Genomic DNA, 17,338 nt, shown 5'->3' on the forward strand with positions numbered 1-17,338 from the left:
GAGCCCTGAAGTGTCTGAAGGCATGGGATTTCTAAACCAGAGAAAAAGCCCACTGTCCACTGCACTACCACTAGCTGGCATATTTTGGCTTCTTCCATAGAATGGGTCCAGTGAAAAGCGGGAGCTGCGGCAGTTCCAGTTTATGGCTTGGCCTGACCATGGGGTGCCGGAGTACCCTACCCCGATCTTAGCCTTCCTGAGAAGAGTGAAAGCCTGCAACCCCCCTGATGCTGGGCCAGTGGTTGTACATTGCAGGTAAGGACTAGCAGTATAAAGGAATGGGAAGGGCCTGCCAGTCGCTGTATTTTGGCAGGGGTGCACCTGTTGGGATTTACAGTCAGCCTGGCGCTGCCGCCGCAAGAGCAATGAAATCAGTATTATAGCCCTCTGCTAGCATAAGCAGCACTTTGCAGTCAGTGCCCATCATCGCAACACTTAATTCACCATTTTTACCCGAGAAGCAACAACAATATTTTAAAAAAACAGTATGAGAGCAACATTTCAGAGGAGAATTCTGCATATTTATTATATATTTATTTTATTGCATTTCTATCCTACCTTTTCCTCCAAGGAGCTCAAGGTGGGGTACATGGTTTTTCCTCTCTCCATTTTATCCTCGCAACAACCAGTGGCAATAATATTGGTGACAGAAACCCACAAATCCATCTCACATAAAATGCAAGCATACTTTAGCATCCATAAAATGTGCAATTATTACTCTGTTATTGACTTGCTTCTATTTCCCCCCTGCACCTGAAGGCTTAGGCTAGCTACAACATATTAAAATGAACCTTCAAGGTAGAATATCTAACTGAACCACACAGCAAGATGAAATATCCCAGCACCATGCATACACAATTCAGGAAACTGTTATGCCTAATCTAAACTTACTGCTCAAACATTCATATGCTGCTACAAGTATGTGCATTCACAACACGAAAACATATGGGACACCATTCTGCACAAACATACATATGCCATCTATTTACAGAGCATGACACACCATCTGCATGTGCACTCATATAATCTCTTGCTGCACTTCAGGATGGAAAGAAATGACTGCTTCAGCCACAAACATTAGTTCACTAGGAATCAGCATCTTATCTGGCCAGTGATTTATCTCTTGTAGCTGAGTGGGAACTATTACTGAACAAACCACTTCATCACTGCAGCTCTCACGAACTCCTTAGAAACGGTATTTAATGCTCTCCCTTCATGCTCTGGTTCAGATGGGAGTGGTGTATAATTAACACACGCTCTCTCCCTATTAAAACCCTGTTAGGAATTTGACATGAGCAGCGGCAAGGAGATGTCCTGCTGTAGAATTCTTAGCTGTCAGACATCACATTTGTTGTTTGTTGGCATGTTTTTGGTTGTGCTGGTTTGTGCACTGGGAGCAGGACCAAGTTATACACTTCAAAAAGCCTCCACCAAGGAAGATTTGGGTTTGCTGGTTTTGTAAGAAGCAACATTACTCAGAAAGTGTGCACAGGGTGGGGGCAGAGAGACCATAGTGCAGAATCCTCATTCCTTTGCTCTATTCAGGTGCGTTAACCTGCCTCTCTGAGGGTTCTTCGGAGAAAGTGTGAACTTGAGGGTTATCAGTCCCTGCAGTATGCGGTGGGTTGGGACAGGGCTTGGTGAAGGCTTAGAACTGACTCTGAAGGAAGTACTACTTCATGTTTTTGTGCCATGCTTTTACAGCGCCGGTGTGGGCAGGACAGGCTGCTTCATTGTAATCGATGCCATGCTTGAGAGGATGAAGCATGAGAAGACAGTGGACATCTATGGGCATGTGACATGCATGCGCTCACAAAGAAACTATATGGTGCAGACTGAGGATCAGTATATCTTCATCCACGAGGCCTTGCTTGAAGCAGCCACCTGTGGAAACACTGAGGTGCCTGCACGCAACCTCTTTGCTCACATCCAGAAGCTGAGTCAGGTACCTCCGGGTGAGAGTGTCACAGCAATGGAACTGGAGTTTAAGGTGAGCAGAAGAGCATTTGCAATTTTTCCACATGTCAACACACAGAGTGATCAAGGGGCTGCTCAGCTGGAACTGGCACCCCTGCCTGTCATCCCCCACAGATCTGTGAGCAACTATGAAGAGTTGATTCTTGGGTTGAAGGGAGATTTTCTAGGGATAATGATTCTTTTGTAAATTTCTAAACCAGGTAGGAAGTGATTAAAATATATTTGCATTGCAGAGTGAGTGTCCTCGACATTTCCCTCCTAGAACGGCAGCTTCTGGCAAGGATATAAAAAAGCAGATTGATATGAAGTTCTCAGCAACATTGCTTTGCAGAGTGGCTGGAGCTGCATCCAAAATCAGATGCAGATTGGGCATTAGTGGTAATTGATGTCACTATGAACAACTTCGCTGGAAATGCTTCTAGTTTAAATACTTGAGATGTCAACAGCTCCAGTGCCCCCTGCCTTGCTCCACTTCTACTTCTCCCTAGTATGGAGGAGGAGAGAGGGAGGGCCACTGTCGGGCTTAGCTGGCATATTGCCTGGTGCAATTTAAGGAAGTAAAGTCCCCTGGTTGTCACAATTGTCATTGCTTGCCAGCACCAACACCCACACTTGTGTCGGCTTCACACCAATTTTTTCTTACAGCCTTGATACAGGCTGCAATTTTTGCTAATGCCCACATTCTCCAATGATGTGCATTTGTACAGCAAAGGCTGGGCGGGGGGGGGGGGGGGAATAGTTCCTGTGGGGAAGCAGTGAAGCATGTAGAGTGTGAAACAGACTGCGGAAGCCCCACTCTACCCTGGGAATAGCCTCTTGCAAAACAGCAGCCATGGAGTCAAAATATTGACTTGCTGTGGAAACGGCACAAAGCAAAACAGCATTGCCTCTTTACTCTGAATACTGCTCACACTGGAGGTTTTTTTGGGGTGGGGATTGGACAAGGCTCTCACCTCCACCTGCACCTATTCCCAATCCCCAATACTTCCCCAAAGGAGAAGTGAACAAGTGGGGGGTGCCATGCTGCTGCTCCTGGATTCTGACATCACTGCTCAATGAACGTGAGAGAGGTAATGGCAGCAAGCAAGAGCAGCTGCTGTCACTACTTGCTAGATGGCTTGCTTTGCCCACCACTGGCTTGCTGTCCTCTGCGGGTGAGTGAGCAGAGTGGTAACAGCCTCGCAATGAGAAGAGGAGGAGTTACTGCCGCTTGCTTACTCACTCCAGAAGAGCCAAGGGGCAAGCAGGTGGCAGTGGATGCTGCTCTTCCTTGCGGCCGCCACCACTCCCAAGAGAGATGATAGAGGAGACTGGTTGAATTGATACTGGTGAGGAGAGTGAGCAGCTGTCACTCAGTAGTAGTGGGAACTAGGCCTAGCCTGCTCCCAGTGCCAACCAAAGGGAAAGGCAGACATGGAAGCAGGTGGCAGCGTCTGCTTCTTACTGCTGATGCTTATTGCCTGGAAAGTGGAGGCAAGTAGGCAGTGATAATGAGGAGGAACAACAGGCCTCTGGCAGTCAGTAGTAGACCTCAACAGATGTCAGCAGCTCAGATTGCAGCCCTGTTTCTGAAAGCAACTTGGTTGTATGTGCCATGCCATACATCAGAGCAGGAGCCACAGAGTGAAAGAAGTGGATGGGTAGAGCTGCAGTAAGAATTAAGGGGGAAAGGAGTGGAAAGTGAGTTACATGGAGCAAAACAGATTTCTAAGTCCTCATACAATTAGAAAGAAACTGGGCAGCACATCCATAAAGGGTCCCCTAACTCTTTCTGGTAGAGAATGTAAAAAATGGTCCTTTTCCTGCCAAGCAAGGAAGCTGTCCTGCAAGGAGATGAAGCTACTAGGCTAAACAAGGGCTTATCTCCTGGAGCTGTGGAATTAGCACTGAGCAGCTGGGAATGGGTGGCATTTATAGAGGACCTGTTGGCAGCAACTCTTCCTAGAGCTGCTTAGAAGTATACATGGGGCTTGCTTTCTCCTTCTGAGTAGGTCTAATGAATGGGAGGCACTGCTGGGCTCAACCTGAGTTTCAACTCTCTCTCTCTCTCTCTCTCTCTCTCTCTCTCTCTCTCACACACACACACACACACACACACACACACACACACACACTAGCAAGGTCCTGGAGGAGGGGGTGTCCCAATATTAAAGTCCCCTTGAGCTGGATGTTTTCTAAGAAGCAGCCTCTGAAGATAGGGAGCTGTGGAGTTTAACCCAGTTGAGTCCCAGAGTCCCACTCCCTTTCTTCTTCAGAGGTTTGGGTCCTGATGAGTGCTAACAAACGTCTTAAAATACCAATCTCACAAATTTTGGTATTCTGTGCAATGTCCTGTGCTGAGGCTCCCTCTAAGCATAGGATATTTCAGTCATGGGCCAGAAGTCACCAGCATGAGACAGAAGGTAAGGGTTGCTCAGAAGAGCAAGGTACAGGCTTCTAAGCAGGTCAGGAATGATGTTAGAATGAGTGTTAGTAAGGTGCTAATGAGTAAAAGCAAATAACGAGCTCCCAGGGGAAGAATACTATAGAGTGACCATAAGTGCCCATCTAAGACAGACAGACAGACAGACACACACACACACACACACACACACACACACACACACACACACACGCCTATGTTTTTAGGTGTACAAGTAAGATGTTTTAAAATGTGCATCTAAAATCTATAGTGTGAACTTGAAGAACAGGGTACGCTCATCATGGAGTTGTGACTGGTTATAGATCCCTGCTGAGCTTGTCTCTGCATCATGGGCAAAATGACCCTGCTTTGGCTGAAAAGGCATCCTCCCAGGGTCTTGCCTCCTCAGGACCTTTGCCAGGGTAGGCAGGAATTTTCTTCCTTTTCAAGGCTGCTGGAATGCCCCCTATATTTCAGCTGGACAGAGGGGCTGATTTAGGCCAGCTCCGTGCATCTTTTGTTACCTCCGTCATTATTCTATGTGGCAGAGTGAATAAATGTGCGTACATCATATGGGAGCTGCTCCTCCCAGAGTAGTTACAACTTCTGTGTGCCCCTGTCCCCCTCTAATCTGTACTTCTCCCCTAACAGCTCCTCGCCAACTCTAAAGCACATACCTCACGATTCATCAGTGCCAACCTCCCCTGCAACAAATTCAAAAACCGCCTGGTGAATATTATGCCCTATGAGCTGACACGGGTTTGCCTGCAGCCAATCCGAGGCGTCGAGGGCTCAGATTACATCAATGCCAGCTTTGTAGATGGCTATAGGTAATGTAGTCAATCTAAACAGAGTTTAAAATCTCCTCCTGTGATGTTGCTGTGCTGCTGCTTCTCTGTGTTCTTTTTTTTTTTTTACTTTTCTTTTTTTCAAAAAAAATGATGCTATTATACGGTATCAGTAGAAATCATAACATTAACCACATCCTAAATATTTCAACATTTCATTAATACATTAAAATAATTTTAAACTGAAGCTTACATCCTTAAATAGGCATCTTAGAATTATCATCTGAAATCTAATAAATTGCTAAAATAGTTATGTTCAATATTTAGTTATAAATATATTTATAGTATATAAATTACTTTTAAATTTGAATGTAAGCTGGACAGCTCTGTCTTTCAATAAGAGCACAGACAGTAGCCTTTCATTAGCAAACATGGGGCTTTTTTCAAGCTGCCTATTCCCCAGAGCCTGGGATCCTGATAGAAGTTACCTTTTCCCTCTCAGGCTTTATTAGCCTGGGGGTGACAGGTACTGGCTCCTGCATCCTCAGCTTTTCATTAGCCAAGATACTGCTGGGAACCAACTGTACAGTTCACCTCCCACAATGGGATTGTCTTGCAAAGTCGTTCACAGTGCTGCAATAACAGCAACTGAAATGCATCCTGTCACTTGAAAGCAAAGAAACAGTGGGAAGAGCAAATCTGCCTTCAAAATGGACTTGGGGATCCTTGAGGAGGGCTGCACCTTCTGCATAGGGGCAAAGGAAGCATTGTCCTATAACTTACTCCCTGCCCCCATCTCTGAGACACCCCATGAGGCTACAAAAACAGCTGTGAATTGGTAGTGCAAAAGATATCTTAGGAGAGCATTTGAGTGGCAGAGGTCCAGCAACATGGGGAGGCTTTTCAGTGCAAAACAGGAGCCTGATGCCAGGCCTCTAGGCTGCTGTGCTGGAAACAGAAGAGCAGATGAGGTCCTGGCCACTTATCTGCTTCAGATTTCAAGTGCCCAGAGTGTGTTAGAGCCGCCACCTCCATGTGTCTGGTGCTGCAAGAGAGCTGCTAAGGTTGGGAGGGGGGCGCTGGCAAAAATGTGTGCCAAAGCAGCAGGTGGTAGCATTTCATGTCCTACCTAAACCGTCCCTGCAGGCCCCTGTTTATCTCTTCCCGTCCTTCCCTTTGAAGTGAGCAATCGTTCTCCACTTTATCTAAAGAGATCAATTGGCCCAAGGAGCTACAGACTGCTCTGAAGCTGCATCTTTATTAGCGCCTTTGTTTCTGCCACCTCACCTCCCCCCGCCCCACTCCTGCCTTTTATGATGTCTTATAAATCCACCTTGGAACAGCTTCCATCTCTGTCCCACACATTACAGCTGTCCTACAACAGATTCATTAATTTTTAGCACCAGTGGAGAGATTAAATGAGAGTGGATAAGGCTGAGAGCCTAAGACTACATTCAAGGATCTGTAGTGCCCCATAGTGGTAGAATACAGATGGCACAGATTCTCTTTTCAATTTTCTGACTTATTTTCCTACATATCACTGGGGAAACAGGATTCACTGTCTTCACTGGTAGCATATGTCGGGGTCTGTGTATGTATTTGCTAACTACTGTCTAATTTCTGTGAAGTCAGCAATGTAGCTAGAGTTTTGCAGTGACAGAAATTCCACCCTTTGGGGTCATGTACAACACGCATACTGTGTTTCCTGCACACCTCAAAGGAACTCACACAATTTTACAAAAAGCTTATTGTAGAGTTGTAGCACTACTCTGGTATTATATTTCACCCCACATGTGCATTTTAGAAGATCCAACTGGTGTAATAACATTAGTTACTCCAACTTATATAATATGCCTCTTCTCACATTGAGTAACTTTGGCTAATTTCTTAGTTGTTGTTTAGTCGTTTAGTCGTGTCCGACTCTTCATGACCCCATGGACCAGAACATGCCAGGCACTTCTGTCTTCCACTGCCTCCCGCAATTTCTTAGTACCTTTGTGTTAATACTCTACTTTCATCAAGGGACCTCCGATAGCCTTATTGATCTCATAGTGGAACAGGTGGTTGTGGGCAAGGACTGCAGAAGGAAGCAGCTAGATGCTATCAGAGATCCAGATGTGTGGCACAAGTCCTCCTCTCCTCCCCCAGCAAGCCCTTTATCTAGTTCTCTAGACCTAACTGCTAAGCATCTCCTTTCCATCCCAGAAGTGTCAGTCATCTACCACTCTGAAATGTTTGATTCCTTGCAGGCAGCAAAAGGCCTACATTGCCACACAGGGACCCCTTGCTGAAACTACAGAGGATTTCTGGAGGATGCTGTGGGAGCACAACTCTACCATTGTGGTGATGCTGACCAAATTGCGAGAGATGGGGCGGGTAAGCTAGCACCCTCAGCTACCAAGTGATGTCTATTCTAGGGCTGTTTCTCCAGTGAGATTCCAGGTGTACAGCCCAGTCTTGGGAGCAAATATTTTGCTTTCATTCTCCTAATGCTAGAGGGGACTGAAGTCACTGCTAAAGGCGAAGCTCATTGCATTGAAGTCTTCAGACTGTAACTGTTTTGTGGGAGGGATTCAGTTGCATACGAGTAAATTTAGGTTTGTGCTACTGAAGTGAATTAAAACTCTTGTACAACAACAAAAATGACTTTTTTGTGGTGATGGGAAAATGCACCAGAAATATAACAACTGATTGACATGAAGTCATATAACCTCCCCACAAACAAATCAGGTGATTGCTGAATAAACAGTGAACACTGTATAACCTCCTTGTCAGCTTTATTTAAATAAATCAGAATGTATGCTCAATAAGCACGCAATCTGCAGGAGTCATCCATCTCCAGCTACATGGCTGACTAGCTCTGCTGGGACCCAGTTGGTGAACAAGTATCCTCTGCAACCATCAATGTACTTGATCCCCCTGGCCCGCTCAAACTTTAAGAGGAGCTAGCAGCTTCAGGTTTCTTGCTTTGCCCAGAGCCAGGAAAAAAGGGGCATTTGGGCTAGAACTGAGGTTTTCTACCTAGTAACTTGGCAAGGAAGAGCAGGCTGATTGCTAATCAGGAAGTCATGGGAAATGGAGGCGTGCAGGAGCAAGGGGAGTCTAATCAATCACATCATGGCAGGAGGGAAGAAACAGATCAGTGTCTTGCTGCGCATATTAGAGCATGGAGTTGTGTGGGTATTGTACTACCCAACAGGACAAGATGTCAAAAGGCACCTCACTCTAAAATATTCAAGCTTCAGTCACATCACACATTTTGACTGTAACAATTCTGACTCTTCCTTTGCTTTTCAGGAGAAATGCCACCAGTACTGGCCAGCAGAGCGTTCTGCTCGGTACCAGTACTTTGTGGTGGATCCCATGGCTGAATACAACATGCCCCAGTACATTCTGCGTGAGTTCAAGGTCACTGATGCCAGGGTGAGTACTGCACAGCCTACCCTGAATTCCCCAATATTTATTTCCCATTACTGCTCAGAAATTGCAAGTAGCACAGGACGGAAGGGCTTTATCTTCAACGTGCATCTGATTGTCCATTGCTTTATCACCCTCTGCATTGGTGTTACTGTGTGTCAAGTGGCTGAGACAGCTGGAAAGCAGAAGCAAGGATTTCAGTTGTGTTTATATCTACTACACCCTGCTATATAAAACAAAATACTCACTAAGGGGCAAAAGAAATCTGCTTAGGTCGGCTGGGCCTCCCCTCCTCAAGGCTTTTCTGGCACCAGTAGGAAAGGCCTGACCATGAAGGCTGCCGTGTATTTTGAGAGGATGCAGTGACTATATCTCCCTTTAACCACAACTAGGATGGACAGTCAAGAACCATCCGGCAGTTCCAGTTCACGGACTGGCCTGAGCAGGGAGTACCAAAAACTGGAGAGGGCTTCATTGACTTCATTGGGCAAGTTCATAAAACCAAGGAGCAGTTTGGCCAGGATGGGCCCATCACTGTACACTGCAGGTAAGCTCTGCTGTTTGCTTGTCCATGGAAGCTGGCTAGGTGCTGTGTGCCAGTGGTGAGGAGGCTGGGGTCATCAGGGAAAGCTAGATTACTACTGCAGAGATGGCCTCACCTTTCTAGGTATAGAAGCCATTTCCTTGGTAAAAGGCAGGGGAAATCTCTGCTTTGTAGTTTTGAGCACACAAAAACATTGTGGCACTTGTAGAGAGATATTTTAGCTTTTGGGAGAGCTTCTTTTGATCTTTGTGATCTTTTGATGCTTCAGTTCCCTTTCACTGTGTCTCTTTCTCTCTTCCTTATGTGCAGTGCGGGGGTCGGACGCACAGGGGTGTTCATCACATTAAGCATTGTACTGGAGCGCATGCGCTATGAGGGTGTAGTTGACATGTTCCAGACTGTGAAGACCTTGAGGACACAACGACCAGCCATGGTGCAAACAGAGGTAAACCACCAGCCACATGCTTGCTGCTGCACAGAGGACTGGGGGCAAGCATTTAGGACCAAAACTTTGTTTTCACTTGCTTTCAGTATGGAAAAGGGATGTAACGTTCTCTGTAAGTTGGCATATTCCATATAAATCACATCAAGCAGCCACCAATCTGGCCCCCATTCCCATGTTGATGTGTTCTATGAGATATATAGGGTATATACAATCTTCTCCTTTGGCGATCACTCATAGCCGAGTAAGATTGTCTTCCATAAACACAGTTTTAACAAAGAGTCCGTAAGTGACTGTGGAGGCCAATTCTGGATCCACACGTCCTTCCACAGTGGGGACATTGGTTTCTGGGTGGGAGTTGATCACGGTGTAGATTTGCCAAGCATGCCTTCCTCTTAGCACATTTCTCCCTTGCATCCTGAGTTCGCGTGTCTTCAAAGCCCATGACACCTTTGGTAAAGGCTGTTCTCCAATTGGAGTGCTTGCAGGCAAGAGTTTCCCAATTGTTGGTGTTTATACTACATTTTTTTAGATTTGCCTTGAGACACTCTTTAAACCTCTTTTGTTAACCACCAGCATTACGCTAAGCTATGACTGGCACAACTAGTATCTACAGCATCTTCTGAAGCCTGTAAAAGGCTTTAAAAAGGTGGGACAGCTAGATCAGTCAAGACTGATGAAGCCACATCAGAGCGCCTTCCAGCCAAGATTTCTCACCATGAGTTAAACCCCACTCTGGGTTAGTCCCAAAAGGTAGTCATGGTTATACTGTGCAAAAGAACAGTGCCAGCAAGCATTTGCAAAGGATTACACATGGCCAGTGGCTATCCTCTGGTTAGAACCCATGCTGTTTTCTGGTCTAACTTGATGGCAGCTTGGATTGGCCTCTCTTTCATCTGATCAATGCGACCTGTGATTCTGTGCTGTTCTTTGTGTAGTGCAAGGATATCAGAACCAGTGGTTGGATGGGTCATGAGACGGAGAGCAGAAATCCATAATTCATCCTCCTTTTTATATAGGACATATTTTACTGGTGCACCATGAGAGTAAATTACATTGCTAAAAATTCAGTACTTGGGTTTCCCATACAGTCAGCTTGCTGCTCTCCCACCTGCAGTTTAACTGGCGCTTCACTCCCAATCTAAGCTTACTGTACTAATATGAGCAAAATGGCCCCTCTTTACATCAGATGCAGGGCTTGGTGCTAGCCAGTTGCCTCTTTTAGAGTGAGGTGGTGAAGGAGTCCGCTTGCAGGTATTTGCACCATGATGTGATAGAAGTGGTGGTCTCCTTTAGAGGCTTTTTGCTTATCCCATTCTCTTCCTTCTTCCCCAGGACCAGTATCAGCTGTGCTACAGGGCTGCACTGGAGTACCTTGGCAGCTTCGATCACTATGCAACGTAACTAGCGCTTTCAGCCAGTTGCAGCGGGAATGTCCAAGAGCAGAGACGGGTTCTTCCCAGCCAGCCGCCCATTTGTTAGTCCTTCTGTGCAGATGCTGCTGCTGTTGTTGCAGCATCAAGCCTCCCCATGACCAACCAGTTCTGACCACAGTATTTGGGTTCATTGCCACAGCGCCAAAGGTGGGACCAGCTTCTAGCGTTTCCAATTTCCAGATGAATTTCTGTTAATGCCCCCACTCCTCCTCCTCCCCTTGACAGCATTTCATGGTGAGAGTCACTGGGTGGATGGAATGGGATCTTTTATATATGTAAAATAGTTAAACTTAGTCTTTTATATCTTTTCTTTTTTAAATTCTTTTGCAAGTCTTAATGTTTTGCTCAAGCAAAACAGAAGAATGGAGGTGGTGGGGTTTGAATTTCCTTTTGCTTCCCCCGCCCTTAACTCTTTTGTTGTCTCAATCAAGGTGGTGCTGCCCATTTTCGGGCAGCCCCAGGTTAATATTAGTGGCTGGCTCACAGCTCTGGGACCCTTCCACTCCCTCTTCAGTCCTTTGTAGAATATTCAATTTCACAGAGCTGGAGCCAACTTAATGCTTATTTCTAAAGCCTTTTATTCATAAGCCTGTCTGTCAGGTGGGACTCCAGCAGCTATTCGATGCTTGGTCCTATTGACATGTGTCCAGTGACCTCATATTTGTCAGCAGATCCCTTATGAACTTTCCATTTGAGGGAGAGACCCACTGCTTGGGAGTCTCTTGTTAAGATGGGGGGGAAATGTGGCATCCTTGCTGCACAAAAACCAAGTTCCCAAAAGGGACCTGACCGACACATTTATTTAGTTCTTTCTGTGCCAGTAGCATCCTGAGGTGCTGTTGCCTAGGCAACTGTGGCCAACCAAGTGCATTGGAGCACCTTCCAAGGTGAAAGAGCACAACTCTGGGAAGTCAAGCCTTCCTGCACAAACAACCCCGGCATGGGGGTGCCTTGGCTATTAGGGAGGGAGGGGTGGGATTCTTCAGGTAAGGAATTCAGTTCTCAGAGGCTGAGTGTAACTATAATTTCTGCTATCCTGTACCACATTTAAAAGTCATTAGAATGCTGTATTTTTCACTATGACAGGATGGTCTAATTAACCAATGTGGCAAGGCTACTGGACTTAATTTAACGGTACTATATATTAATACTCCTTATTCTCTCTCACTTGCACTAAAGGCAGGGAGATTACAGCCTTCTCCCAGGTGCATAGTTCTATAAATAAAGGTGGTGGAAAGGTCTCTAACTATATTATCCAATGTATTCAAATTACATTGAAATCAACAATCCTGGGTTGGTGATGTTGGAGAGAACATTCATTTTTACCTTGTGAAAGCATAGTGCTGTAGGGGTCACTGTTGTATACAGTCTGTTTTCTATTTGTTAATAAAAATCTACAGCATCATTGCATAATTCTTGATGTTAATAAATTTGAATAATCGGGTTTCCTACATGTTCGTTTTGTTGTCTTGTTTTATTTGCCAGTTAGCGGATAAACCTGTAGTTACCCTGGCAGGAGCTCCAAAAGACCACAACTCTGTGGGAGTGAATCCTACCTGTCCATGTGTTAGAAAGCAGAACTCAAACAAAATTATGTGAAAGCGAAATGCTCTTGCTTGGCCGCTCACACAGACAAGAAAAAGGAGGAACGGCTGGAACTGTTCGCCTTTCAGTAGAAGAAGGGTGTGCCATGAATCATTTCCACATGGACAATTTGGCTGCTGAAACAATAGCACTTACATGATGTATCAATAGAATACGGCGTTCTTGATAGGATAGTATGGAAGTGCTACTGTTTGTAATACACTACATGTGTCATATATGGGAATGTTGAGGGTGGCAGGAGAGGATACAGTGGTACCTCAGGTTACATATGCTTCAGGTTACAGACTCCGCTAACCCAGAAATATTACCTCGGGATCAGAACAGAAATCGTGCGGCGGCTGCGGGAGGCCCCATTAGCTAAAGCAGTGCTTCAGGTTAAGAACAGTTTCAGGTTAAGAACGGACCTCCGGAACGAATTAAGTACTTAACCCGAGGTACCACTGTATATTGATTCCTTCCTAACTTGCGCTAGCAAGTTTCTTCACTTAGTAGAGTACATACCCCCTTTATGCAGCAGAAAACTGGTTGCAGACTCGTATGAGCCTAAGACAATAAACAATTCAATCAGGCTTGCCCTGGTAAGGCCTCTTTGATCCCTCCTAAAAGAATAAAGGCACCATAGTCTTATTCATAATTAACAAAAAGTAGTTTTACTCACGATCAGGCAGAGCACAGTGTGATCCCTGAAGGCAGGCTTTAGGCTTAAAGTTACAAATATGTACAAACAGGTTTACCCCATATGGGAGATAACCTGGGGAGACTGCTGGCTGGCAGCCAGCTAGCAGTACAGTCCAGGTGAATCAGGAAGTTTGCAGGATGAAAAAGAAGATCGAAGAGAGGGGAGGTGGCTGCGTGACTTGGCCTTTTACTAGGTCTGGAAAGGTCACGCCCATCTACTAGTCACATACAAGGAAGGATGCTCCAGGCCAAGAGGGAACAGGAAGTTCGACTGACTGGATCAACATCCCCTGCATGACCACTCTAGGCAAAACAGGTAATGTACTTGACTGCTCCCAGTGGATTACATCCCACATCATACCACCAGTAGCATGAGTTCTTGGCACCCGGGGCCAGCAAGCCACCAACACTGCCAATGCACCCCTCCACCAAAGCCAAGCAGGGCTGCGCAACCTGCCCACCCACATAGTCATCACCCAAGTGAGCCTCGCTCTTATCTCCCTGCTGCTGCTGCTACCACCATCTTCCCCCCTGCCCCCAGCTAAATTTACAAACCCTTTATTTAAAAAAGAAAATAGGGATTTACTGTCCAAAACATCACTTAACAGCTTGAAAAATCTGCATTTTGGCCCCATGTTTACATGCTAAACTTTATCCTAATATTGTTCTAGACATGCACACAACCCTATGCACATACTACATTTATGGAAACAGGAGGTATTCTCAGAAAGTGTGGGGCAGTAGGAAAAGTTACTGCCGCTCCACACAGCAAGTTGTGTTTCCTTTGTAGTAAGGCAGCTACACAAAACTGCAGCTACAAAACCTGTGCAAAAGGTTTCAGGGCACAAAAGGGTTTGGATAGGGGAGGTCTCTTCTGCCTTCTCTCCCACAACACTAATACACTGCCTGCCTCTTGCTATCAAGAGAGAAAGAGAATAGCATCCATGTTGAAAGAAAGGAAACAAACCTTACTTAAATGTTGTTGGTTTTTTTGGAAACTATCCACCATGCTAAGTGCAAAATTATTCATGGGGTAATACAGGTGCCTGAGAAACAAACTTAACGCTCCCTTTCCCTCCAGATTCCACTGCCAAAGATCTGGAAAGCTACTTTATGGGCATGTACAGTGGTACCTCAGGTTAAAGACGCTTCAGGTTACAGACTCCGCTAACCCAGAAATAGTACCTCGGGTTAAGAACTTTGCTTCGGGATAAGAACAGAAATTGTGCGGCAGCGGGAGGCCCCATTAGCTAAAGTGGTGCTTCAGGTTAAGAACAGTTTCAGGTTAAGAACGGACCTCCAGAATGAATTAAGTTCTTAACCAGAGGTACCACTGTATGTAAATGCCATGGGTAGTGTTCAATGAAGTTTTACTTGGAGCAGACCTACTGAAATTAATGGACCTAACTTAAGTCATGTTCATAAATTTTCATGTGTCTTCTCCAAGTAAAACTTAGTTGAATTACTAAGTAAAGGCAGCTTAAGATGATCATCACCTCCCCTTAGTCAGGATCCTTCATACATGCATAAACCCACTTAAAAGATCTGGAAACAGCACAAGAGGCGGGGGCAACAACGTGCTTTGCACAGTTTGGGAAGTTTCTAGTAAAGCCATGCAAATCTCAAGAAAATGAGCCAAGCCACACATAGCTTGACTGATGCTCCCTATAAAGCGGATACATTTTCCTATATAAGCACTGTTTAGAATCAATTTTTTTTTTTTTTTTTTTTTTGTACTTGCAAAAGTTGTAGGAAAGCTATGCTAGCATGTTGGAAGTTTTCTTGTTATGTATATTTACAGGCAAAATTCCTGTAGAGAACAAGCAGATTTTCATTTTCTACTGTTGACCCCCCCTCATGAAGGTCAACCACCTTCAATCTGGAATCCTCACTACCTGTTTTCAGCCCTGAAATAAGTCTAATAGAGTGTGTTTAAGAATCTACAGACTATAGTTTCCTGAATAACCACAGTTAGCCACATCATAGCTCTCCGGTCTTAGCTCCCAGGTCTGTTTCTGGAGCCAATTTATGGTGCCGCTTTTAACTTCCAAATGCGTAGGCTTACAGGGCCTAGGTATCTCAAGGACTACCTGCTGCCAAACAAGCCTGCTCACCCTAAGATCTTCATGATGTGCTTTTTTGCACAATTATAAGGTGATCAGGGATATGATTTTTATTTTGTTTTGCAGCATCTTGCTTTTGGAATCTGCCTCGTGCTGCTATCTTTGTTATCTTTTCATTGCCAGGTAAAGGCTTTTTTAAAAAAATCTGTCTGGATTTGACTTAGGATATGGGTTTATCTGGCTTAAGTGCTCTTTTGTTTTGCAGTCATCTTCTGTGTTGTTGTATTTTTATTGCTTCATACAACATTTCAAACTTTTGCAAACTGCTCTGGTAGGCTGTATATACCGGGGGGGGGGGGGTGTCTGTGTCCCCAAAGACGTTGTTGAACTTCAGTTCCATCATCCCTGGCCACTGGCCATGCTGGCAGGAGCTAATGGGAACTAGAAGTTCAGCAACAGTTGGAGTATCACAAGGCTTTAGTCCTAGTACCGTTCATGTTAACTATTAATCAGTGCTTCTCAGACTCCTACTTCATCAGCTAAACAGGCCCAACATTTCCAGCTTCTCATGTAACACAGAATGCATGCAGTTGAGAACTGAGGCTGCATATTGTCTAAATTTTGTTCCAATTTAAAAACCGTCTTTCTTAAACAGAGTGACCTATACTGGACACACTATTTCAGGGAAGGTCTCACCCAAGTACCGTAATCTAAGAATTATAATTTTCCTCCTTTGCTGATGCCTCAAATTGGAGACTGCAGCTAATATTTTAGATGCAAAGGGGGTAGGCAGTTCTGCAAGTAAATCTACTTCCTCTTCTAAAACTAAAAGGGGTGGAGGAATGGGAATGGAAGGTCAGTTTCAAGCTCTTGTTCCACCCAGTTGCCCATACAGATCATAATTTGAAATGGGAAAACCTAATGTTCCTGACTTCGGAAGGTAAAAGTACAAGACCTGCAACTACTATTGTTTTTGACATGAGCACTAAGGTAGTTGCAGAGATGCCTATGGATAGTGCACAAGAGGAAGAGAATTAAAAGGCAGCAGGTGATATTTTTTTTTTATGGTGATGCAGATTCAAAAAAGGACTTGGTAGAAGTTGTGCCCAATTTGCCACAATATAGGGGCAAAACCTACCCAAAAGTGATTATCAAGTAAAGCTGGAAATTCTCTTGCCTGGTTTTATCAGATGAAAAATCAGCCTTTGTGTACTGATCAATCAGAATCTTCTAACCAAGTAAACTCATGAACATGCTTTATACTTAATACTGGATTTTTGCTCTGATGTTTGAAAAACAAAATTCTCTAGCCTTCCTACACACGGCTTCATTTTCAGTAAAATGTAGCGTAAGTCCCATAGTCACGATACAAGCAATGTGAACTAGCAAGAGCTATTTTATGGTGCATATTGTTTCTTATATAACTGGGTGGGGAAGAAGGAATATCTTAATTAATGCTTAATTTCTAAATAAAAGGTATGGAGTCAATCTTCTGAATATCATATTTAGGCCTTCTTACATGAAAGCTCTTTCCTTGTCCATAGATGTGCAAAGAATACTTGACAGGGGGATGGGGCTAGAGATTATGAGACCGTGACATTCTGCACATGTGTAATGGCACATGTTCCTAAATAACACCCTTCAAGTGTCCTGATTTAAGTGAGACATCCCATTTTGGGGGGCCGTGCTCTCATGAGAGTCACATGGCCCTAAAAAAAACACCACATTTTGGGGGTGGGGTGCTTTTACTCAAGTCACCTGGCTCTCACAAGATCGCGGCCCTGAAATATGTGTGTTCCAGTTTTCCTCTGGGGCATGTTGGAGAGTATGAAATAAGTGCTGTACAAGACCTATTGTGATGAAAACAGCAGGGTTAGAAATTGCAGCTCTACCAAGTCAAAATTTTACCTGCCATCACTGCTATTTGAACAGGTAGACACAAAAATGAAGTCTCAGTAGCCTGCTGCCAACACCTCTACCAGGCTTT

General features: G+C 44.8%; 1 protein-coding gene and 1 long non-coding RNA gene across 19 annotated transcripts in view; one reads left to right on the forward strand and one right to left on the reverse strand.

The window, feature by feature from the left end:
* The window catches only part of PTPRF (protein tyrosine phosphatase receptor type F), a 479,704-nt gene extending 467,248 nt beyond the window's left edge, over positions 1-12,456 (forward strand). For all 12 annotated transcript variants that reach the window (XM_081009323.1, XM_081009319.1, XM_081009325.1 and 9 more), the window contains 8 exons: positions 101-255; positions 1,705-1,990; positions 5,030-5,208; positions 7,416-7,542; positions 8,464-8,589; positions 8,976-9,130; positions 9,437-9,572; positions 10,905-12,456. In XM_081009323.1, coding sequence (XP_080865449.1) covers positions 101-255; positions 1,705-1,990; positions 5,030-5,208; positions 7,416-7,542; positions 8,464-8,589; positions 8,976-9,130; positions 9,437-9,572; positions 10,905-10,973 — 1,233 coding nt within the window. In that variant the 3' untranslated portion in view covers positions 10,974-12,456. The remainder of the gene's footprint in view (positions 1-100; positions 256-1,704; positions 1,991-5,029; positions 5,209-7,415; positions 7,543-8,463; positions 8,590-8,975; positions 9,131-9,436; positions 9,573-10,904) is intronic.
* Positions 1-17,338, reverse strand: part of LOC308479126 — a 42,984-nt gene that overhangs the window by 6,117 nt on the left and 19,529 nt on the right. The gene's annotated exons all lie outside the window — the stretch shown is intronic.

This window comes from Podarcis pityusensis (genome assembly GCF_964106645.2).
Source record: "Podarcis pityusensis genome assembly, chromosome: 6".
NCBI lineage: Eukaryota > Metazoa > Chordata > Lepidosauria > Squamata > Lacertidae > Podarcis > Podarcis pityusensis.